The sequence below is a fragment of the Mirounga leonina genome, unplaced genomic scaffold (assembly GCF_011800145.1).
Source record: "Mirounga leonina isolate KUSES-001 unplaced genomic scaffold, KU_Mleo_1.0 Mir_170, whole genome shotgun sequence".
Lineage (NCBI taxonomy): Eukaryota > Metazoa > Chordata > Mammalia > Carnivora > Phocidae > Mirounga > Mirounga leonina.
In genome coordinates, this window is record NW_023270433.1 from 19,375,384 (window position 1) to 19,400,478 (window position 25,095).

Sequence of the window (25,095 nt, forward strand, 5' to 3'; positions counted from 1 at the left end):
TCTTTAAAGGGGGCAAAACAGCACCTACTTTCTAGGGTTGTTGTAGGGATTCAATTCCATTCTGTGGCACATGTAAAGTGTTGCTACAAAGCTGGTTTGGAGCAGGTGCTCAGGGAACGGAAGCTGCTGTGGAAATCATCATTATTATTCCTACTATTATTTGCTAGGACTCCAGGAAGCCAGGGGTCAGAGGGAACTCTGGGGACAGGATGCCTGAGTTCTCATCGGGGCTGTGCCTTTAGACCCCCCCTCCCCCGCCCCCCACCGTGGTCTCTGCTACGTCCTTTCTTCTCCCTGGGCCTCCTGTTTTCTCGTGTGAGGAAGGGGCCTGATGAGCTCACTCTGCTGGCTCCCGCTGGAGTGGGAGGTCCAGGCGGATGACCCAGCGGGAAAGGCGACAGGCTGCTCATCTCCTCTCTGCGGGAAGCCTGGGCTGCACCCGGGCCAGGTTATGTTTGGCCAGTGCCTCCCCTGAAACAGCCGCCCTGGCCCCTTGGGACCACTGACCCCAGGCAGGACACTGCAAGGGATCGATCAGACCTGGCCTTGGGGCCCTGATTGGTTCAGGCTGAGCAGGGCAAATACCAAGGTCACCTACAAGCTGCTGGCCCCCTCCCCAGCCTCAGTCCAAAGCTGCCGTGGGCAGAGAGACAGTGGCTCTTGTCCCCAGACCGAGCCTGTGAGCGACACCCGAGGCAGAAGAGCCCAGAACCATGTGGAGTCTCAGGGCTGTGTTTCTGTTGCTGACTGCCTGCCTGGCCATGAGTGCCAGTCCCGTGCTGACGCCGCCCGATGCCATCCAAGTGCAAGAGAACTTCGACATCTCTCGGGTAAGGCTGGCCTCTCTGGCAGCGACGGCTGGCTGGCTGAGCAGCCGGGCCTTGCGGGGGAGGGGGGTTGCAAATCTCCCAATCTGGAACTCAGGGCTGGGTTCCTCAGGGCCCTTCCTGCTCAGACCGTCTGGGGTTCGCTACGACGCTACGCACCTGCCATTCTGCAGGCCTGTTGTCTGACGATCTCACGATCTCACGTGTGAACCTGCCCTCCTGGGCCGCAGGGGGCTCTGGGCCTTCCGTTACACATTACAGCCCCACCCTGGGGAAGGCTCCTGCAGCCCCCTCACAGTGCTTAGCTTCTTGGGACTTCCTGCCCCCCTCCCCAGCCCTTCAGCTTTCAGCCACTCCCCTCTCCCCACAACCTGTTACCATCCCGGGTGCGCTGCCCTCACAGGCCTGGCTGTGGACAGAGATCCCGGGTGACACAGGGCAGACGTGGGATAATGGGGAGAAGAGAAGCAGGACAGAGCTCGAGCTGGTGGGGTTCAGAGGGCTGGGCAGGTGCTGTGTGCGGGAGCCCCAGGACCACCTTCCAGCTCCCGCTGTGGGCCCAGTCACTGGGTGACCTTGAGGGGCTCTCAGCCCCTTCTAGCTGTAGATTTTGTTTATGCTCGGAGACAAGCAGGGGTTGTGGGTGGAGGGGCACTCGGTGGGGCAGTGGGGGGGTGCTGCGGTGGTCTGGCTCATTCCTCAGGATGTGAGGGCTTTTTCAACTCTATGCTTTGTGGCCAGGAGAAGGAGGTAGCAGGCTTGTCCTGAGTTAGTTCAAGGAGGGGAGATCCTTTCTGGCCCAGAGCTATGGGCTGCCTGCCAGGTACTGAGCTCCCTGTCCTTGGAAGAGCGAAAGACGGCTGGGGGAGCAGTGGTTGAAGAGGACCTTCAACCTTGGGGCTCTGGGCCTCATCCAAGTGAGCAGCACAGATCCTATACCTAAGCAGAGTAAGGCCTTCCACTGAGTGGGGTGGGACCCCATCTGCACCCCCCTTCCTAGGCTTGCCATGAGGACGGAAGTTCCACCATTAGGCTCCGTCCTTCCTTGAAGCTGCGTGGTCTCCGATTAGCTGTCGGACATTACAGCTTCTCATTGACAGGAGGGAGGGGAGCAGGTGTCTGGCAAGTCGTCTTTGCGGTCTGAGGCAAACCCAGATCCTCAGCGCTTGTGGCTGCTTCCTAGATCTACGGGAAGTGGTTTCACGTGGCCATGGGCTCCACCTGCCCATGGCTGAAGAAGTTCATGGACAGGATGTCCATGAGCACGCTGGTGCTGGGCGAGGGGGCGACGGATGGAGAGATCAGCATGACCAGCACACGTTGGCGGTGAGTGAGGGGATGGGGTGGGAGGGGCGAGAGAGGCCAGGGCCCACCTGCCACCCCCGCCCAGCTTCAGTCACCACCCTGTCCTGGAGAGTTGAGCTCTCTTCTCCCAGCCGGAACCTTGCCTCTGAGCTCCAGGTCCCTCTGCCGCCCTCCCCCAGGGCACACCTTCTGAACTGTCCCATCAGCACCTGGGGGCCAGCGCCCCAACACATGCCTATTTTAAAACCTGCTCTTGATCCTTGGGAGTCCCTTAGCTCAGTCAGGACCCTTCCGACCCCCAGGACTCAACCTGGAAACCTGGGTGGGAGGCAGGTGCTGAGACCCCTCTCTCTGCTGCCACAGGCCGCATAGTCCACCATCAGGCCCTGTCCTTTCTCTTCCTAAATCTCTCCACACTGTCCGCTTCTCCCTTTTGTACCGTCCCCGCCCTGGCCCAGGCCCCCTGCCTTTCTTCCCTGGCTGTCTACACTTCTCCCCATCTCTAATCTCAAACCTTTTACCCAGCAAACAAAAGGCCTCTTGAAAACTCAAGTCTGCTTAAACCTTTCCATGATCCCTATGGCCCTTGGGAATAAAATTCAGCTCCTTTGATGTGGCCTGGGCCTCTCCCAGCACTCACCAGGTACTCTGTGACCAACCCAAGTAGACCTTCTTTCAGTTCTTGGAATCTTCCACCATTTCGCATCTGATGTTCCTTCTACTGGGAAAACCTCTCCCCATCTCCCTGGGCTAATTCCTTTGGACCCTTTAGGACTCAGGTTCTGTGTCATATCCTTTAGGAAGCCCTCCCTGACCTCCTCCAAGGTTCAGGTTACATGCCTGCCTTTGTGCTCTTAGAGCACCTCAAGCTTCTCTCCGCATGGCACCGCTCTGACTGCGTCAGTCTCTGGCCTGCCCCTGGGCCCCACTCCGTTCTAGGGTCCGTGAGCAGACAGAGTCCATCTTGCCCTCCTCCGTATCCTCCGCATGTAGCACAGTGCCCAGCACACAGATGTTGCTTGATAAATAAGATAATGAGCAGTCATTGCAACAACAGCTGGTGTGTTCATAGTGCTTACTGTAAGCTGTTTAATAGTATCTCATTGGACCCTCATGACCGCCATGTAAGGCTTCATGATCCCCGTTTCACAGATGAGGGAACTGGGGCCAGAGAGACGCAGGGTAATAAACACATCAAAGCATTCACTCATCACCCTCCCTGCCCCATGCGTCAGTCTGATGTGCACCTTTGGGGAAGGAAGCTGATGTTTAGTGCTGGCTTGGCCAAGAGGATGGCATGGACTAGTCCCTTTTGTCTCTGTCCCTCTGTTCCTTCATACGTGAATGGGTCCCCTAGGACTGGTGTGAGGCTTAAACAAGGCATTTGGGAGTGTTACTTTCCAAATTACAAAAAGAAAAAAAAAGTGGAAAGGACCCTGTGGGAGAATGGGTGTCGGGACCTCGGTCTCTACCAGCGGTTACCTTTCTTCTGGTTTGTACATCTCCAGGAGAGGCACCTGTGAGGAGATCTCCGGGGCTTATGAGAAAACCAGCACCAACGGAAAGTTCCTCTATCATAAACCCAGTAAGTTGAGTTAGAGGTGTCTTCCGCAGTTCTGCCCTTTGCTGAAAAATCTTGATGTGTCCAAAGCTCTCTTTCTTTCTGTCTTGGCACTTTCTGCCCCCAAAGCCATTTTTCTGAGATGCTTCCTGTATACTCCTCCTCATCCTTTGCCTTGTCGTCCTACTTCCCCCTCTCTCTCCTTCTCTCTCGTGCACTTATGGGCATCCAGAATGAAAGGGATGTTGCTGAATTCTGAGGATAACATCAGGATTTCATCAGCCCTCCTGGTAGGCATCCGCAATCAGCTGATAAGAATTTGCTAAGCATCGGGTGCCTGGGTGGCTCAGTTGGTTAAGCGACTGCCTTCGGCTCAGGTCATGATCCTGGAGTCCCAGGATTGAGTCCCACATCGGGCTTCCTGTTCGACAGGGGGTCTGCTTCTCCCTCTGACCCTCCCCCCTCTCATGAGCTCTCTCTCTCTCAAATAAATAAATAAAATCTTTAAAAAAAAAAAAAAAGAATTTGCTAAGCATCTACCATGCACAGTGTGCATGGTACTAAGTGACAGAGGGACTTGGACATGAATTTATCCACTCATCCAGCAGATGTTTATCGAATATGCTCTATGTGTCGAATAATTGTATTAGTGGTTGAATATATGAATGTTTGGGTAGATGGATGGTTGGAAAGAAAAGATGAGTGAGAGAAGAAGCAAATGATTGGTAAAGGAATGTAGATATGGATGGCAGGTGAGTGAGTTAATCGGTCATCTGATAGATCAATTGATAGATTAATGGATGGAGGGAGGAAGGAAGGAGGGAGAGAAGGTAAGGGAGGAGGAAAGGAAGGAAGTGGATGGATTTATGGTTTGATGTATGGAGAGGATGGATGGATGAAATGATGGTGGATGAATTAATGATAAATATATGGAGGAGACGGATGGATAGACAGAAGGATGGATGAATAGATGATGTGTGGGGGGAATAGGTGAAGGACCTCAGGCTAGAAGAGCCTTCTGACCACTGATCCCTTTGGCTTCCTGCATCTCCCATACAGAATGGAACATCACCATGGAGTCCTATGTGGTCCACACCAACTATGATGAGTACGCCATCTTTCTGACCAAGAAATTCAGCCGCCACCATGGGCCCACCATTACTGCCAAGCTCTATGGTAAAGGCCTGGAGCTAGATAAGCCCACAGGAGTTGGGGGTGGGAGGAGGTCCGTGATTTAGGGACAGTGGAATGGGGAGGAGTCAGGAGTTTTGCTTTATCCTTCTGAGAAAACTCCAGTTATGGGAAAGGTGGAAACATTTACTCTCCCTGGAGGAGGTAGAGCTCAGTCTTCCATCTGAGGTAGAATCCTCTTTTTTTGGTCTTTAAAATTCTAGGCCCAGAGAATTCCAGAGCTTCCAGGCCCTTAACCAGTGGAAAGAGCCATGTGTGGGGATTTGGGGGACCTGGGTGGGAGCCTGGGAGGGACATCTCTTTCTCTATGTGAGCCAATCTTTCCATAAGTGTTTTGAAGAGATCACATTGGGCTGATAGTTCTCAACTTCTAAATGAAAATCCCTGGGCAGAATAATCCCAGGCCTTGCCAGCCCAGGCACCCGTGGTTCTAGGCATCTTCTCTGCTTCCCATTGCAGGGCGACAGCCGCAGCTTCGAGAAAGCCTGCTGGAGGAGTTCAGGGAGGTTGCCTTGGGTGTGGGCATCCCTGAGGACTCCATCTTCACTATGGCCAACAAAGGTGAATGCAGCCCCACCCCACCTCACCTTTCTGTGCCCTCCTCATTCTTCACAGCCCTCAGAGAACATCTGCCCAGCCCCTGGATATTTCCAGCAACCGTCTGAGCTAAGTAGGGTTATAGTCCCCTCACCCCTCTTTATAGAGAAGGCAGCTGGGGCCCCTGTATTTGCTCCAGGTCACACAGCATACACCTGGCACCAATTCAGCGCTCACCCTAGCGCCACCTGTTTAAGTGAGGCTATATCCAGAATCCGTAGGTACCTCTTAGGAGGCCATTCAGTGTTGGTGTTGAGAGGATGGGCTCCAGAGTTAGAGGACGGAAGTTCAAGTGGAGCTGTGTGACTTCTGGCTAGTGCACCTTCCAGAGCCTTACTTTCCTCATCTGTAAAATGGGGGATAATAATGCCTCCCTTGTAAGTTGTGTGAGGGGTCAGTGAAGTAAAGCCTTTAAATAGCACTGTGCCTGGTGTCAGTAAGTGCTCGGCAGATGTTAGCCGCTGCTGTTCTTGTGATGGAGCCGAGGGCAGGGACGCTGCGGCCACCAGCCTGTCGCTTTTCCAGTGAATGACCTTCAGCAAGCCACGTGAGCGGAGCCGTCCCTGAAGGGGGCTGGGGCCCAGGACTGTTCCCTGCGCAGTGCCCCCTGGCACGCATAACTAGCATTGTGAAAGAAACTAAGCGCTTGTACTCACCTCTCTCTCCTGTCCTAACCTAGGTGAGTGTGTCCCTGGGGAGCAGGAACCAGAGCCCTCTCCACACATGGTAAGCACCTCTTCTTCCCACTTTATCCCCACTCGCCTGCTTGATTTTTGCTGCCCTTGCTTAGGTCCTGCTGTGGTGGGTGGGTGGGGTCACTGAGAGAGGTTGAGAGAAGGCAGTGACGGGCATGGGGCCTTGAAGTCAGACCCCCAGGGTTCAATCCCAGATCTACCATCTGGGCCACTTGCTGTCCCATCCAGACTTTACTTTCCTCCTCTCTGAAATGGGGTAGTTACCCTTACCTTCCATGTGCTAGAATTCAGTGACATGTTGGAAAAGTTCTTAGCACTGTACCGCCTACAATCAGAACACTCAACGATGAAATGACGATAGTACTCAATAAATAACAGATGAAGTCAGTTGATCTCTAAAAAAGCAGTAAACCTGAGAGCAAGCTGCTTCTCAACCACCTCGCCTCTCCCTGTCCTGCTGTTTGATTTTTTTAGGCTTCCTTATTCTTCTGGTTTATTTTCCTGCCTTTACCATATTGATTAAGCCGTCTTCATTTTTTTCTGTGATTATTTGGAAATTATATATCCCAATTTATCCTACTGTTGTGTGTATATATATATATGTATGTATGTAGATGTGTATATTTGTATGTGTATTATATATATATATACACACACATTTTCAAGGCTATGTTTCTAAGCAAATACATATTCTAAATATATTAGAAACATAGATTTGAAAATTAAAAAAAAAAAATACCAAAGTAAAAAAAAGAGAACACTGTCTTTATTTCTACATAGAATCAATACTGTTAACATATTATTTGTCTGGGCCTGTATTTTTAAAGAAAAATTACCATTGATTTTATAAAACTAACATGTGCTCATTATAAAGAACTAAAATTTAAAAATAAAAAATATTTAAAAATAACAAAAGTATATAAAATAAGAGTTTAAAAAAATGCCACCACCCAAAAGCTACCAGCATTCGCATTATCCCAGGGATGGTGACATGCCCACATGTGGAGAGGGAACGTTAGATGGAGAGTTGTCCAGATTTGGGCATAGTGTTATGAAATGGTATTGTATCAGAGATGCTATTTCCAGGTCTTAGAAGCATTAAGTGTAGGGCGCCTGGGTGGCTCAGTTGGTTAAGCCACTGCCTTCGGCTCAGGTCATGATCCTGGAGTCCTGGGATCGAGTCCTGCATGGGGCTCCCTGCGGGGAGTCTGCTTCTCCCTCTCACCCTCCCCCCTCTCATGTGCTCTCTCTCTCTCATTCTCTCTCTCTCAAATAAATAAAATCTTTAAAAAAAAAAAAAAGCATTAAGTGTAGTTTCATTTGAATAAAAAAAAAATGAGTGGGCTTCTGGAAGTTCAAATAAGCATCTGCCGCCATGTCCCAGCCATGGAGTTAGAGTTCTGTAGTTTAATGGATTCCACACTCACTCCTAGTGAATGTAAGCACACAGCTTCTCCATTCCCGACTCACTGATTTCTCTTGTGGCATTTCTTCACCAAGTGGTGTTTTCAGGGAGGGTTCTGTGTGTTTTAATTCCTGAATTCTTCCCTGTTGGAGAAAGCCTGCCCCTTTCCTTCACGCTTGACTGGCATTTTGCTTGGGCGTCAGATTCTTGGGTCATGTTGCCTTTCCCTCAGAACGTTGTCTGCACTCCTCTGTTGTTCTTAAGCACTAATTATGGCTCTGGGAAAGCCCGAGGCCAGTCTGGTATTTTTCTCCTTGTAAGCAATTTGTTTCTTGTGCCCAGATGCCTGGACAAACTATCCTTGAAGGGGTGTACATCTTTTTGTTTTCTTTCTTCTTTTAAGTAGGCTCTAAGCCCAACGTGGGGCTTGAACTCACGACCCTGAGATCAAGAGTAGCATGCTCTGCCGACTGAGCCAGCCAGGTGCTCTGCACTCAGCATCCTAACTAGGCTATGTCTTGGTGTTGAGAATTCTATATCAAAGTTTTCTGGGATACAGTGTGCTCTTCCCATCCATAGATTACCTTCTTTCTGTTTCAGGGGACTCTCTTGCACTATGTGGAATTCATCTTCTGTTCCCTTTTTGGGTTTTGCTACCTCAGGAACACTTGCTCTCTCATCCTGGAGCATCTTTGTCTTCCTCACGTACTAGGCGGTCTCACATTGCTTTCGCCTGTATTCACTGGGATTGTCACATCTTTCTTGTAGGACTGTCATTCCATTTAGCAGCATCTATTCTGTTCCTTGCTATTTCTGACTTACTAGCTCCGAATGTATGTTGTCTTGGTTCTCAATTTGTTTATCTAGGCCTGAGTTCTCTCTTTTCATCTTATTCTGTTGTTTACCATTTTGTCTTTGAGTCTTGTTTTAATAAATACCTGTTTTTGTTAAGTAATTCTATACCTTGAGGCCCCTGAGGAATTTCCTTCTGCTTGTTGAGTTATATTTTCTCCTAAGTTGATGTCATAGGTGGGGTTTCCTAGATTCACATCTGTGGAAGGGAAGGGATGGAGGGAGGATTGAGCAGAAGAAGCAGAGCTTCACAATGCCCCAGCCAACCCTGTGGGCACTCTAGAACTGGGGGGGCCTTTGGAGTTGTCCCGTGAGGGCGCTGAGGAGTTGCGGCCTTAACACCCTTATGTTGATCAGTCTGGAGAGGAAGCATGACCTCGAGTGAGAAGGGTCCCATTCGCTGAGGCAGTCTCCAACGGGGGCTGATGGCTCAGGCTCAGAATGTAAGTCCATTCCTGAGGGGACATCTAGGCAGTTCATGACAGGGGCCACCACAGTCAGGCTCAGTCTCTGGTTCAGGCTATTTACTCGAGTACTTCATTTCAGACATGGGTCTGGATAGTCTCTGTACCATTTCTTTTTCTCTTGCTCCTGCTTAGTCAGTTTTAGCCCGTCTGTTCTGATATGGTGGTGGTGGTGGTGGTGTGTGTGTGGGGGGGGGAGGGGTTCATTTACTCCTTGACCCTTTCCCTGCTAAAATTGAGCCAAGTGCCCTCCTACCCAAATGTAGTCTAAGGTCTGGGTATTTTGTGTTCCATCTACTTTTCTAAAGTCCAAGGAAAGGGTGGGAAGGGGCAGGGGTGGAAGAGCTTTCCTCAGGTGCGCCATCTTGGTTGGAATACGCTTGCTTGCTTTCTCTTTTGAAGAACTTCTAAATGTCCTATGTGGGGTTCATTCCACCTGGTTGGGGCAGTGATGTCCATCTGTTAACACCCCCGGTGCATTAGACCATGTAGCCCCAGAACCTTCACCTAAAAAGATCTAGTCTGTTTTCCTCTTCCCGAAGTCATCTTCACTACTCCTCTGTCAGAAGAGGAAAAAAATAGGGTCCCTTAATTTCCTTCTCTCAGGATTTGGGAGTCTAAGGGACAATTATCAGAAATTTGATGACTTGGGAGTTAGAGGGCAGAGTTAGGAGCTGACCATCCTGTTCAGCTCCCAAATACCTGATTTCTTTCCTTCATCAACAGTTTTACTTTTTGCTTTAAACTATGCCCCTTGCCATGACTGAGTGATGCTAATGAACATTTGGAGATTGGTATTCTGAATTCATTTTTCCCTGTTAGGTATTGGAGAAGGCAATTTGAAATGAAATTTCAATCTGACATCTTAATCCAGATCCCGACGGATCTGTATTTCTTTATCAGGATCAAGAATGAAACCATAACTAGTGACTCCCCTTGCAAAAAAGAGAAATGGAGCACACTTCCATTTCTTCCCTTCAGACCTCCCACATCTCTGCCTTTGTGGGTGTAATCTGAGATCGACGTTTGTATTTTCCACCTTTTGTTTTGAGAATGACTTTTAACACTTACAGTAAGTTGTACAAGCATTGTAACAACTCCCTATTTGATTGGCTGCATAGTTTTTGTCATCTTTTCTTTGCTATCACATCACCCATTTTCTTGCACTTAGATTCCCGTCTCAATCAGTGGGAATATATATATTTTTAAGATTTTAAGTAATCTCTACACCCCACGAGGGGCTGAGACTCACAACCCCAAGATCAAGAGTTGCATGTTCTACCAACTGAGCCCCTAGCCAGGTGCCCTGGAATATTTCTAAAAGTAGTTTTCTTCTGGATAAACACATGGGTGGAGAACTACTGGATCCTCGCATGTGTGAAAATGCCTGTGTTTTTGTATCACATGGTCAACAGCTTGGATGAGTATAGAATCCCAGGGTTACCACCTTTCCCCTCTTGTAACCCTCAGATGCTACTCTGCAGCCTGTCATTTAATGCTGCGATTTACTCCAAGGGCCGCTGGGCTCTGTATCCTTGTCTCTAGGGAATGTCTAGGTGGGGCTCTTCACTAATTTTGCCTCATTCCTTTTGATCCCTCTTTATAATTGGACAATTCAAGTCTTCAATGCAGAAAAGCTGTCTTCTATTATTTCTATATTGATCACCTCTCCTTCTAGAATTCCTACTATGTGAATTTATTTCTTATAGTCACTAACCTACAGTTTATTATCTCTACTGTGTGGTTAAATTCAACAAAATCCTTTCCACGCCCAGTAACTCTTCTTTCATTCTGTTCATTTCCGTAAGTGTCGGCCCCTGTGATATCGATGCGGTGTCATCTTGAATTTCACTGATGGTTTTTCTCCTGGTTCTTACTGTCATCCTGGGTGTAGTGGAGATACTTCTCCGGCGGAACCGGACTCTTCTGAGCAGCTGCATTATTTAAATTGTTCCATGATTTTTCTCTTTTCCTTTGCCCAAGGAAGGCCTGTGTGCAGCCAGCTTGACAGCGGGAGTCCCCGATCATAGCTTTTACTTTTACACCTTAAAAGGAGAAGGGCAACGTCGAAGGTTCCTACAGATGTACTTTTTCAGATTCCGGGTCTCTCCCCCGGGCAGGAAGGCTGCCTGTTGGCCGGCGGTCTCCCTGCTCATCCCGCCTCGCACGGCCCCGGGAGCCTGCAGTCAGTGGGCTGTATGCCCCTAGAGACTTCTGCCAGCTTTGGTGTCCTGCCCTGCTCTTCAGCCCCGACCGCCACAGCCAGAAGTGTCAGGGGCAGTCTTGAGGCCCTTTCTCCATCCTCTCTGGGTGGCTTTTCCTCTTTGCAAGCAGCTCACGATGATGGTCTGGTCAGCCCTTCCTGCACATCAGTCACACCCGTACCTCGCCCCGTAGAAAGGCCTTCCAAGTTTCCAGCACGGCCGTACTGCCGTTCTCTGGTTGCCAATTCAGGTAGACTCTCCTCTCCATATTTTTATCGCTACGGACATTTCAACTATTTTTGGACACAGGGGTATTGTTATACTTCACGGTTCTGAGTTTCCTTTCAGCCTAGAAACCTCTCCCATGATGCCCATTCTGGGATTCAGGTTGATGCTTTGGGGCAAACAGTCCATTAACCAGGGTAGTTCCTGTGCATCTGTCTGCACCCGGATTCCTCAAGCAAATGGTTTGTTTATATGCTCCGGGGGTACAGGTGAGCAGTGGTGGCGAGGTCCCCACAACAGCTTCTCTTTCTCTCCCCCGCAGAGGGCCCGGCGGGCCGTGCTGGCCCAGGAGGAGGAAGGATCAGGGACCGGGCAACCAGTAACTGATTTCAACAAGAAGGAAGGTAACGGCCACTCACCTTTCCAGCCTCTTCTAGCACACTCCAGAGAGGAAGGGCTGCCCTCACCACCACAAAGTCTCTTTCTTATTTGTCTGCTAGGCAAGGACTGGGAACTAGAAAAGACAAATCAGGGCCTCTGTGTGGTGCTGGAGGTTGTCAGGGTGGCCCCTGGGCTCAGGAACCCATCGCTCCAGGAGAAGCGAGTTTTGGCCCTGTTTGTACCACTGTGTGGCCTCCCAGCCTTGGTTTCTCCCTCTCTGTAGTGGGGACAACTGCCTGCTGCGCTCACCATCAGGGCTTTTGTGGGAGCAGGCTGGAGGACGTGAGGATGCTCTGGGTAGTTGACAGTGTTCACGACTGACTCGCTCCGGAGCTTGCTCAGCAAACACTGAGCCTGCTCCACCCTGTGGAGGGTGCTGGGGTCACGGAGACAAACCCCTTCGTTTTGAAGCTCGTGGTCTAGTAGGGGAGACAGGGAAGAAACTGATGGACCCAAAAGGGGGGGGGTTAGCTGCAGGGCTGGGGGAGCTCAAGATGGAGGGGGAAGGAGATCAAGGAGTTCTCCTAGATGAAGGGGAGTCATGCTTTGTCCAGGTGTCCGAGTAGGGCTCTCTGGAGGACGGCATTTCAGGGGCAGGAACGGGGAGCAAAGGCACGGGAGTAGGGCTTCGGTGACGCGGTCAGGCTGGCCGGCACGCGTGCGGGGGACGGCATCGTCGGCTGCTGTTACCAGCGCCTCTGGACGCACTAGACCAGCAAGGGGTGCATCTGTGGGTTGCTGGGGTACAGAGCGAAACAGGCACTGATTTCGGAGTCCAGCAGAGAGATCATGGTTTTGGCTCTCTGGGCTGTGTGATCCCCGGGCAAGTCACGTTACCTCATCTAAGAAAGGAGGTGACCATCGTTGCTCGTAGCGCGGAGGGGAAAACTAAACGAGATGGCGCACGGTAGGCATCCAGCCTGCCGACAGGAGGCTCTGCCCCCCCCCCCCCCCCCCCAGATTCCTGCCAGCTGGGCCACGCAGAAGGCCCTTGCCTGGGGATGGTCACGAGGTTTTTCTACAACGGCTCCTCCATGGCCTGCGAGACCTTCCGGTATGGCGGCTGCCTGGGCAACGGGAACAACTTCGCCTCGGAGAAGGAGTGTCTGCAGACCTGCCGGACCGTGGGTGAGTGCGGGCCCCTCGCCTCTGCGCACGCTGCACCCCTGCCGGGGGGACAGGGAGCTGAGGGAGGACGTGCCAGGGGCGGAATTCCAGGGCAGGTTTCCTGAAGGCACACGAACCGCACACTTGCGACGAGGGTGACCCAGGCCAGTGGTTGGTCTCCACGGGCCCCGGGTTCCCAGCGCCGGAGGAGCTAGGTGTCCTAGACGAGCAGGGTGCCCTGGTTCGGGCCCTTTGCTGGGTGTCTCGAGGGTCATCCCAGGTGTAAGGGCCACTCATGTTCCGCACCTGCCCCCACTCTGCAGCGGCCTGCGGTCTCTCCATCGTCCCCGGCCCCTGCCGAGGCTACCACAAGCTCTGGGCATTTGACGCTGCCCAGGGGAGGTGCGTCCCCTTCGTGTACGGGGGCTGCCAAGGCAATGGCAACAAGTTCTACTCGGAGAAGGAGTGCAAGGAGTACTGCGGGGTCCCTGGCAACGGTAGGCGGCCCCGGGGGGTGCCCTGGGACTCGGGCCGGAGAGCCCCGGGAGGAGGTGGGGGTCTGGAGAGGGCAGTTCTAGACCCTACCGGGTGACCAGCCCACCCACTCCCCGGGCCTGTTGCCCGTCTGTAAAATGGGGCTAAACTCCGGACCTTGCCCCAGCCGGGATGCTGTCGCATGGGGGCTGGCCCCGTTGGGCGAGTGCCAGCTTGAGCCTCAGTTTTTACTTCTGTAAAATGGGACAGAGTACCCACTCAGCACACTTCCCGGCGCCCCGTGCGCTTCGGACCTGGCTGACGGCGGCAGCCGTGACTAACGCTGAGGGTGAGGCGGTGAGGCTAACAGTAAGGACATTCCAGGGACCGGCGGCCATCTGATCCCTGGGCCTGATCTCCCCCCTCTGGGAAAAGGGCACTTGGGAGTCAATCAGAAGAGGCTAAAACCCAGATCGTTCTGTGGAGTGTGTCTTGGAGATACCAAGCCATTCCGCAAGCGCAGGGCCCAAGTCAGCCCAAGCTGCCTTCCCTCGTTCACGAGGCACCCCCACCCCCGGGCCCCTGGGCGCGCCCCACACCTACTCCCTGAGCGTCCCTGTGTCCGCAGGGGACGAGGAGCTGCTGCACGTGCTCAGCTGACGGGGCCACAGGCCAGAAGACCACAGGTGGCAGGGAGGCTGCGGGCCGTTGCCTGTCCCGGGGGCCCAGGTTCAAAATAAACACCCGTTGTAGACTCCTGAAATTCCATGTCGTGACTGTTCATTGTCATATGTGTAATGAGGTAGTGGGGGGTGGGGGAGACAAAGCTGGGGATGGGGGGGGTAGTAACCCCAGCTCCCCCCAGATATGAAAAATGTGCTGAAAATGTTAATAGAACGGTCCTCGGTACCTGAAATTGGCTATGCAAATTATGAGACATAAATCACAGTTCTATTTACTCCACAATAGTACAAAATGGGACTGTCTTATTAAAGCCAGAAAACGTGAAAAACCTTTGGGTACTTTTCTCTGGGAGAGGTTTGACCCGGGTCATCAGCTACCCAGGGCAGGAAGAGAGGACTGTGCCCTCGTGTGCCCAGGCCCCGGGCCGGTCAGGGCCAGTGACCCACAGTGCCTGAAGCAATTCACGTCCTTTGCCGCACCAATGCCCACTCCAGCATTTTACTGTGGTCACAGCCATGTCCCAGCACCAGCTGCCAGGGGATGCAAAGCCTCAGGGTGTTTCCCTATGAGGCCCTCGAGATCCCATCTCCTGGGATCCTCACTCTGGCCCTTTGCCCCCGAAGGAGAATGTTCACTGACCTTCACACGGTGTCTGGGACCAGCGAGGCACTGGAGCAGGGCTGGAAGCCCTCAGCCTGGCCTGGCTTGTCCTGCCTTGAGGAAGAGAATAGGCAGACTGTCCTCGGTGGCTCGGTCACCAACTTAGCCTCAGAACAGGACTCCAGGAGCTTCCGAGACACACAGCATTTACAAACAGCTAATTTATAAACCCCTCTTGCTGGGTCCACCCACCCAGAAGCCTGAGAGGTGCCGCTGCGGGATTAAGCCCCCCAGCTTTGGGTCTTCTGGGGCGGCAAGCTGGGCCAGCGGGGTGGCCAGTGTGCTAAGGGCTGGCGCCTGATTCAGTCAAGGGTCCCTCTCAGGCCATTAGCCCATTTGCTTAAGAGACGCATCAGGAAGGAAGAAGAGAGGGGGATGAATCCAGAGGCAAGGACTTGGGCTCTAGGAAGCTCTGCAGCCCCCTTGGCCAGAACACATAAAGAGCCCCCGCTTCTCCCCGAAGTCCCAAGCTTGGAGCTTCCAGGCTCTAACAGAGAGGACCGTTCTGGGGGACAGTGTGTGGTCGGGCGGGAGTGGGTGGGTCAGGGGCAGGGACACAGGCAACTGTTCGGGGAGAAGAGATGCTCTCCAGCCTGAACTAACAAAGGTTACTGTGTCCCACACTCGTACCTTGCTTCCCGCGCACGCGTGCCTCTCATACCAGGGCTGGCCACTTACCGTGCTCTGTCGAAGAATATTCTTAAGTGACCCGAAGGACAAATGCCTCAGGTGGGAAGCAGCTGCAGCTGGGAGATGGGATGTTGGCTCATAAGGTCTTTTTTGTATGTAGTTCCAAACTCACCATTTAAACACGGGCCGGCCATAAAACCCTAAGTTTCTTGAGTCTCTTGAAATAACACGCCGGCCGCCGTGGGACTGCACCCTGCAGGGCACGGGGCAGGAGCTGAGGCGAGACAGTCCCTCCAGCCAGGGCCTCCCCTGCGGCTCCCCAGCTGGCCTGTCGCCTCGTCAGGTCCTAGAGACAGACATGTGGGGTTGAAATACATCCGTGACCCAGAGTCCGGAGCCCAGGACGCTCATCCCAGATGGCACCACCATCACCCTTATCAAGAGGCTGCCCTGAGGACTCAAGGTGGTTCTTAAGTATTCGCACCTTAAATTTTCTCTTAGAGATACTGGTCACGTTTGTTATAAAATCGATGTGGCTGCTTAGGAACGACACCTACTTTTTAAAAACTTTAAAAACCCAAGAGACTGGCCCTTCAGCTCTATGAAGGCTCTGGGCCATGCCCTTGGCCTTCTTCCGGGACAGCAGCGTTCCAGGCTTGGGGAAGGACTCTTCAGCTGCGGTGGCCTCCTGACTCGTTTTACGGCATGGAAACTCCTCAATGAAACGTCAGTCAACCGCTCTTGGCAATGTCCCGGGGCACTCGTCAGAGCAAACACCCACAGGACGGTCCTGAGGGACGGGGGTCCAGCTCGGCAGCCTGCTGGTGATGCTCCACGTGCGACTTGGTGCCATTTGTTCGGCCAACGGCCGTAACACGTCCTCTTCGGGGACAGCGCCCCGTCTGGTTGAGGCCAGGAGAAAGCACGACGGCGTCGGCCTTTGAGCAGACCGTCCCCACAGCAGCGCACTCACCCTTCTGGCCGACTCGGGCCACTGCCCGCCTTCTGGGGGCACCAGCTCTCCTTCGACTTGCCCTCAGCTTGACTCGAAGCCCTGATGTGCATGTGTCGGGCTGTGAAGCTCCAGGTGAGACCTGCCCAAGTCCAGCCAGGCTGGTACCCCAAAGCTCACCGTGGAGGGCACAGATTCTTAACCTGCTTAGAGCCACAGACGCCATCGGGAATCTGGCAGAGCCGCAGACACTCCTCCCCAGACGGAGGAGGATACAACACACAGGCCCACGTCACCCCAGGCTGCTGGGTACCGGGTGACCAGAGGCAAGAGGCACACCAGTGACCACCGGACACAGTAAACTTGGACATGTCCCTGAGACACTGGACATGCAGGACTCAGATTAAGTTCCTCCTCCTTCCAGGGGACGATGGTCCGTGAGCAAGGCCCACAGGGGCCCTATCACTGGCCCTATCACTGATCACACGGGGGCTGAGTGGGCTCTGGCGCCGGACGGGTCAACTCAGCTGAGATGACATCCCTGCTCTCAAGCCCAGGGATCCTGCCTCTCCTCCGTCTCTATTCACCGGTGCCCCCGCTCTTCACCAGATGACGGGGCCCAACGCCAAACCCAAGAAATAACACCACACACCACCATCTTCCTAAAGGTTGTTTTATTGTAAAACCATAAATACAACACTGACATGAAATCATTTAAGTAACTGATCCTCTCTAACCATTAAAAGGATGTCTTTTTGCCTTGGCATCAACCAACTGGGAAATAATGTTGCAAGAATTCGGGGCGTGGGGGGTGAATTCTGGGCTAGGGCTTTTGGCGATTTAAGGAACCAAGTGGAACCTTCCTCTTCTTCCTGGGAATGTCCCACTTTTGGACAAGAACAGACAGGTAAAAACAGCAACATTTAAACAGCTCAGTTTTAAATTTTATTACTCTGTAAAAATCTTTTTTTTTTTTTTTTTTTCTGTTCCTTTCCTCCATTTGACATCAGAAAAAGTTTTTAAACATCACGAAACTGATTTGGCTGTTAAATGGAGATACGGTACCAAAACAAAGTGAAACGAAAAAACCCAAAGGACAAACAGAAAACCCTAAATAAACCCTCGTTTGGTCTCGGGGGTTTACAGATCACAAGAACCGTCAACTCAACCCCCATGCAACGTGACTCCTTGGAGAGCTGTTGGATCCACACCAACGACACAGGAGACCGCAAACAACGTCTTTTGTTAATTAACACAGCAAAGGTGACACTAGGTAACTTTTTAAATACAGTACATGGTACACAGGGCCCCAAGATGGCCGCTGCATAAACCCCTCGTGGAGACTGGAGCCAAGCACTGGCTGTTTATAAAAATATTGTGTTGCTACAAAAGTATAAATTAATGCTACCGGTATTAAGAAATATTAAACACATAAAACTTATAAGGATTAAGAAAAATATTCATTAATACCTGTAGAAAACTCTGGCCTAAAAAAGATATTTTTTTGTGTTTGTTTTTTTTTGTAAATTTTTTTTTTTGTTTTTTTTTTTTAAGATGACTTGAGTTTCTTGCACTCGGAGAGAGAGACACAGTCAGATGTGCCTACGGTATTGCCTAGAACGTCTTAACTACTGAGACAGGATGGGGGGTGCACGCACGTGGGTACTGAGCAGGGCGCGGGAGGGAGGGGTACCAAGGCTTTCTCAAGATTTACCTGATGTGAAAGAATCACTGATGTGAAGTTTGTGGTGGGGGAGAGGGGGAGAAAAAGGTAGGATCAGAAAACAACTGAAAATAATTTACGCTTTTTAAAAAATATCTCTGCTTCAGGTGGTTGTACAAAATGATTTCCTGATGCTTGGGATCTGAATGGCCCCGGACGCGCTGACCAGCGGGTCCTGTCTCTCCTGGCTGGCGAGTCCCAGCCCCACGCCAGTCCACGAGCTGGCTCACCGCCTGGGAACCCGGCCACCCTGGCGGGGCGGGAGCGAGGGCCCCAGGCGGGGACCGGCTGGCACCTGGGTTGTGGGAGGAGGCTTCCTTCCGGCTGGGCTCAGACCCCACGGTCTCTGCCAACCTGGACTTCAGGAAGCGCCACAGGGATCCCAGGCCCCTGAGGTTGTGGACAAGGCTGGGCTGTGCCCCTTTAAGGAACTTTGGTTCGAAGAGTCAAGGTGCCCGGTGGGGACGCGGCGGGTGGGGAGGACCCTCGCGGGTCCTGATGCTGACGCCCAACTGCAGACCTAGCAAATCCTTCTCTGTACAGGAGCTGGATCTTGAAAGCGACACCCCCGGTGGCGGTGGGGACGTGCGTCCTCACAGAGAAACCACAGGGCCCCTCCAAAGAAAGGCAGGCCTCTACTGACCACGATCCTCAAACCCAAATGAGAGAGGAAGAAAAACAAGACGACGACGACAAAACCTGCAGAAAGCCCTGAAGAGGGGACCCAGGAGGGAAACTAAGAGGAAAACAACACTGTATCATTGGTTCACCATAACTGGCCTAGCAAACATGAGCCACAGTGAAGAGAGGGGCAGGCCCAGCTGGACACGGGGGCCAGGCTGGCGCTGGCTGGGCTGAGACAGGAGCCCCCCGCTCCCCGCCTCCCATCTCCAGGGCACAGCCCGAGCCGTACTCAGCCTCTCTGTTCTAAGCCAGCAGCCTTTCTAGCAGCTCCCCATCAGGTACATCCAGGCAAACGTGCGCGGCCACGTTCTCAGGGCGAAGGGCAAAGCTATGAACTCACCCCAGCTCAACAGGGCAGGAGGTGGCTGCCCGCCATGCCCGTGCACCTCCTCTTTCCATCCCTGCGAGCACGTCCACCGTGACCACAGCATCCAGGCACCGTCCCCTTCGGGGCTGCCGTCCACAGGGCCTCCCTCCTCCATCCGCAACCCAGCTTCATTTCAACCTTTCCTGGGAACGGGTGGGCCCCAGGAGCGCGTGCTGTACCCGACGGCTCTCCGGGTGCCCCCTCGCCGGGGAGTCAAGTCCGAGTCCGGGCCGAAGCAGGTGGCCTCGGGCGAGCACAGGGGACTCCCAAAGGCAGAGGTTTGGCTTCACAGTGGAAAACACGCCTCGCAGAGTTCTTCCCTGGTGTTTCTTCAAAGTGCAGGCGATAAAGGAGGGAACTCAAGGGGAGAACACTCGCCGGCTTACGGACCACGTGTAAAAAGAAAGTCCTTCCTCAGACCGTTCTCTCCTCGCCAGGAAACTTTTGTACCCTTTTCCTGCCGACAGCCATTCCCCGAGCGCCAAGCCTGAGGCTGTCAGGTGGGCTGGTGGCGCCTGCTCGGGGATCCGGCAGCAGCTTTGCTCGGGTGGCCCTTCCATTTTGTTTTGGTTTCTAACACCATCTGAGGCCTGGCCGGTGGGTCCAGGCACAGGGAGGGAGACCGGTGTTGGGACAAGAGCATCCATGCCCAGGCTACTCAGATCGACCACTCACAAGGCTGCAGTCCTTGGCCTGGGCGTCCGATGACGGAGAACACCCTGCAGGATGGAGATGTGCTCTCTCCGTCTCCCCTCTGGGGTCCACGTATGTCAAACAAGACCACCTCTGTCCTGGGAATCACATGGCTTGAGGCAAGGTGCGTCCAAGTCAGCAGAAGACCACACTGAGCTGCCGAGAACATGACAGAAATGGCCCTATTTCCTGGCCTGCCAGCAACCGAGGGCCTGTGGTGGAGAGTCCCATAGTGGTCACAGACCGGGGCGGAGCAGAAGACAGACTCCTTCTCAAGGTCAGTGCCAGGGGAGGTCCAGGGAGATGAACTGGAAGAGTCTACCTCAATCCTTTGGCTAAACTAGAATTTGGATAAGGTGGATATTGCTGGAAATGACGGGCCAGTGGCTGGATCTGTCAGATCTTTGGGTTTTCCTAAGCTGTTCGCTGCAGCAAGATTTGCACTACGGACCTGCCTGTGGGAGGAAGCAGACCGAAGGGGCACCCTGATACAGCCTTTCCTGTCGGTGACACCAGTTTCGGGGGGAGCCAGCGGCTGCGAGAGACAAAGGACTACCTGCCACCTTGTTACCAGACCTGGATGAGGCAGCCCCAAGAAGGAGACAGCTTTCAGGGCGCCTAGCGGCGTCTGTCTTAACCCTGCAGAGCGAGCCAAGCCCGAAGGGTTGAACGGAGGCGGGAAGGAAGAACAGAACGGGGGTGACACGTACGACATCTAGAATGCAGTTAACTAGACTTACGCAGACTTTCATTCCGGAGGGCAGCCCCGGGTTCCAAAGAGAACGCGGAGCTGGGCTTGGTCTCTGATGGCTTCCCGACAAAGTGAAATGTCTGGCCCGAAAATGGGGCAACGCAGAACAGCTCTGCTCTCAGTAGAGGGACGACGGACTCCAAGGCTCTGCTCCCACCAGCCACACGAGGTGGGCAGCTCTGGTCCCCCCTATGTGGTGCAAAGTGCCAAGTCGTGGACCCTTCCCCAGCAGCAAAGCACAGCTGGACGGGCCTTCTGCCGCGGGCCCCCGTCCCAGCAGCCCTGCAGCCTTCCAGAATTTCCCCGAAGTTCAGATCAGAACGTTCGTTGATGCTCCCACGCTCTCTAGAAAGTGACATGAGGTGACTGTCCAGTGCAGATGGAGGCTCTTCTGGTGGCGTGACCCCGGCTGGAAATGTGGGGGAAGTACCTAGAACCCCTCCGGGAGGCAACGCCACTGGTTCCTGAGACCACCGCCTGCTGGAGCGCCGGTGGGAACGGCCCGTTCCGATGCGTCTCAGTGTGTCCAAGACTCGGAGGGAAAAGCTGCGTTAGTGCTCGTGAGGCGACGGGAGCAGGCTCAGCCCCCAGGGACACCACTCTGGTCTCCGATCCTAAGCCTTCTCGGGTTTCTGAACCAACTTGACTTCCCGATGCGCTACGGACCCGGGGACGGGCTGCTGTACAGTGCTTTGTGGAGTCGAGGTATCTCACTGCTAAGTAATGCTTTATTACCAGGAAGGGATGGAGCGGACTTAGTCAACCTCAAGACGGTGAAACGTGCCTCTGCAAAGAGCCCTCCGTGGTGGCGGTCACTCTTAGCCTGAAGCCCTCGGTGCAGCCATCTATCCCACAGCCACGGCCACCGAGGGGCCAGGAGGCCAGCAGCACCGGACTCATGGGGCGTGGGGGTGGAGCGCTGACCCTGACAGAACCACCTCTGGGGAGGGCAAAGGGGCCACGCTCTTGGCATTTGGACTAAGCACGTGCAACCTAAGCTGCTCAGGAGAGAAAAGCCAGTGTTCACAGCCTCAAGTTAAATGTGGCCTGATGCCCCTCCACCCTCAAGACAGCCACCGTTTGGCCCCCAAGGCACCACGCTCAACTGCCGTCCTGGAAGGCGGCCCGAGGCTCACGTGGGGACCCCCAGGGCCGTGGGCAATGGCACCAGCAGGACCCCTGGGGCCCCGGGGAGGGGGGAGGGGCCGTGCGGCTGAGGTGCGACGGACGTGAACGCGGGTGGACTCGGGAGTCCCTGCTGAGCTGGAAGTGTCGGTGACGTGGCGACTAGTGTAACGCACTCTGGGCAGAGCGCCAGACATTCGCGGTGCCGGACACAGGGAGCCGGGAGGGCGCGTCTCCCGCGCACATTCAGGACTCCTAAGCCACACGCTTCCCTATGGCTTCCGCCGAACCCACATCTGCGAAACCCGGTCCCCAACCCCACTCCTGGTTTCCAAACAGCGAAGCCAAGTCTGTGGTCTTGGCTGTTCGAATACGTGAACATGGGACTGTACAGGGAGGGCTAATAAAAACCTTAGGATACTGAAGATACCACTGAGATGAGCTAGTTTACAGTGTGATTTGAGGAACAAAAAGGGCAACTGGAAAAAACAAAAAACAAAAAAACCCAAAACCTCCAAAACATAAGTTATAGACATTCAGTGCCTCCTAGCAGTCTAAAATCAAATTTGGGGGAAAAAAAAAAAAAGCAAAAACTGCTAAAATGTTAGGGAAAAAAATTATTAAGGAGTGGAGACAGTATCTATACTTCTTTAAAAAATGTCTTTTTTTTCTATCTTATATTAAAAAGCAAAAAGTCAGCTTTATATTCTTAAAGTCTCCTTTCCTGATTTGGGGAGATAGATAGGTGTGTTTCTAAGGCGGCTGCCCCGGGACCCCCCAAGGGTATCTCGGAGGCAACAGCTCAATGCCCTGAAGGTGAACGAGAACAAAGTCCAGTGCAGACACGGTCCATCTGATGCAGTCTGGAGAATCCATGGCAGAGCAGCCGGGGAGAGGGTGGGTGCAGGAGGGTCAGGAGGGCTTGGGGGAGGGGCAGGGGGGGGGAAGAAGGGGGGGGACGGCCACAGGGTCAAGGACAGAGAGCGTCAAGTCACTTCAGATCTCAGCTGCCTGAACGTTTTACAACATCAGCTTCCTACCAATCTGCACACCTGAAAACGGAGTCTTTTAAGCCCCCTCACTGAGAAAAGGAGGTGAAGTGTCTTCCCTCTTCCCCACTCAGCTTTCCTGACACACCCAGTTCAACGCACAGGCGCCCACGAGCAGGCGTGTGCGCACGCACCAGGGTTGCGTGTGTGTGTGCATGCGTGCGCGGGGGGGGGGGGGCACACGGGCGAGCACGGGGCCCCGCGCCGCACACCCACGCCCACGCGCCTGGACGCGTCCGCACACCACATGCACACACGCACTGAAAAAGCACTTAAGTTTCCGGGGGGGCGTTTATAATGAGGTCCACAGTGTTTAGAACTTAAATTCCTTTTTGTTTGCGACAGTGTTGTGTGTGTGTGTGTGTGTGGTTTTTCTTCCTAATGTTTCTCTTCTCTTTTTCTTTTCTTCCTTCTTACCGTTCCGAAGTCTTAAAGCATGTTGGATTTCAGAAACATGAGTTTGTTCATATCTTCTGGACTGAGCAGCCGCCTCCTTTTGATTAGAAGGGCCTGCTCACACATATTTACACACCCGCTCCTGGCCCCCACGGCCGGAACCGCGAGCAGCCAGAAGGCCAGCTTGGCGAGTTTCGTGTGCTTTTGGGTAACGCACGACCAGTACTGGAAGAGATCAGGGGTGGCCTGGAAGAGGGGCTCCTGCAGGTAATCGTACACCTCGTTCTTCCCAAGCCGATCGTCTTCCTGAGCTGCGGGGTGCTCGCCCGTGGCGGAGCGGGGCTTCTTGGCGGCGGGCTCGAAGTCGGCCTCCTCGGTCCAGGACTCCTTCACCTCGTTGATGAGCTCGCACACCTTGCCGATGATCTCCTCGTGCTGGTAGGGCGGCACGGGCCGCAGCTTCTGCTGCGGGTCCAGGATCATGGCCACCTTATGCGCCGGGTGCACCTTGAAGTTCTCCTTGAGGGCCTCCAGGAAAAGGTGGCACAGCTTGCTGACGGTGCCCGCGTCGTTGGCCTTGGCCGTGAACAGCTTCTCCAGCCTGACGTAGGTGGGCAGCACCAGCTGCAGGGTGGGCTGACTCTCATTGCTCAGCTCGATGACCGCCTGCTTGACCGGCGTCAGGATGGCCGCCAGGTTGCTGAGCAGGTGCTTGTTGAGGCTCTGGATGAGGTTCATCTTCTTGGCGCGGCTGTAGAACTCGCAGATCTGCTCGTACCGCTCATGCACCAGCAGCAGCGAGTCCGTGACCGAGTTCCAGCAGGGCGGCGGCGAGGTCTCCTCCAGCGAGCCGAAGGTCTCCTTGGCCAGGCCCGTGGAGCCCGCCAGGTCCTCGCACACGTTGAGCAGCTCGATGACCTCGTGCATGCTGCGGGCCTGCAGCGTCCGCTTGCTCAGCACGCTCTGCACCACCGAGTTCAAGGCACAGGCTGAGCAGCGAAGGCACATGCCGGCCTTGGAGAAGGCGGACGCGCTCACCCGGCAGTCTGTCACGTACACTGTCCTGATCTCCGACATCACAAACTCCGACAGCACGTTCTGCACCCAGTGGTGCACCAGGTCGCCACTGTCGCGGATGTCCGCGCCCTTCACGCCCAGCACGTAGCTCTTGATGTGGTTGCCCTCGGCTTGGTAGGCCGTGAGGATGTAGCATGAGTCGGGGCCGACGCTCTGCGAGTGGCAGGTGACACCGATGCCCAGACAGGCGTTGCTGCCCAAGGCACACGTCACCTTCACCTTCACCTGGTTGTACATGCGCGGCAGGTGCTTCAGGGCCAGCGTGTTGAAGTTGCCCAGGATCTCCGTGACGGAGAAGGCCCCGTAGCGGGCGCCGCTGTCCACCAGCGTCTGGGCCAGTTTCAGGAACTCCTTCCCACTCACCACGCTCAGCGCGCCCAGGTCGGCGCACATGACCCTCAGCAGCCGCTCTGCGATATTCTGCCGCTCCTTCTCGGGGATCATGCTGTTGGGCGTTAAACCGCTGGTCATGGCTGGCGGAGGACACAGAGAGAGAGGTCATTAAACCTGGCATCGGAGGTTCCTCCGTCTGGAGGCAGCCTACTCCTCTCTAAGCACCTAGTATTAGCAACTATGAGGTTTCATCTTGCACACGAACTGGTGGTGCTGGTGGTCCTTAACATGTGACTCTCACCAGAGTAACGTTCTAGGGTTGATCGGTAATGCCTGCCGTGAGCACGGGCAGAGAATACAGTGGGACGTACGCAACATACTTGCTGCACGTGTCACTCCCCTAGCCTTCTGAAGCCAACTGGTCTCACTTCTTCCTCAACATGGCAATTGCCTCTGAGAAAGAAATCTCTAGTGAATAAAATAAATGAGGCCACAGCATCAGGAAAGATCAGCCAACAGAAAGTGTGGAGAGTGGACTCCAGTTCCGACTCTATCACTAAGTATGTGCTTTCTGAGCACACAAAGATCCCCTCCTCTCCCCGGGCTTCCTTCTGCCCGTCCAG

General features: G+C 53.8%; 2 protein-coding genes across 4 annotated transcripts in view; one reads left to right on the forward strand and one right to left on the reverse strand.

The window, feature by feature from the left end:
• Positions 1-279: 279 nt before the first annotated feature.
• AMBP (alpha-1-microglobulin/bikunin precursor) lies at positions 280-14,111 on the forward strand. Its single transcript, XM_035016662.1, has 10 exons — positions 280-830; positions 2,011-2,153; positions 3,641-3,717; positions 4,753-4,869; positions 5,344-5,445; positions 6,161-6,207; positions 11,649-11,730; positions 12,728-12,895; positions 13,198-13,371; positions 13,977-14,111. Exons 1-10 carry the CDS (start codon positions 714-716, stop codon positions 14,006-14,008), a joined length of 1,059 nt encoding a protein of 352 aa, XP_034872553.1. The 5' UTR covers positions 280-713; the 3' UTR covers positions 14,009-14,111.
• An 8,127-nt stretch (positions 14,112-22,238) lies between these two features.
• ZNF618 (zinc finger protein 618) overlaps positions 22,239-25,095 on the reverse strand; it is a 179,832-nt gene continuing 176,975 nt past the window's right edge. For all 3 annotated transcript variants that reach the window (XM_035015994.1, XM_035015993.1, XM_035015992.1), the window contains one exon: positions 22,239-24,612. In XM_035015994.1, coding sequence (XP_034871885.1) covers positions 23,096-24,612 — 1,517 coding nt within the window. In that variant the 3' untranslated portion in view covers positions 22,239-23,095. The remainder of the gene's footprint in view (positions 24,613-25,095) is intronic.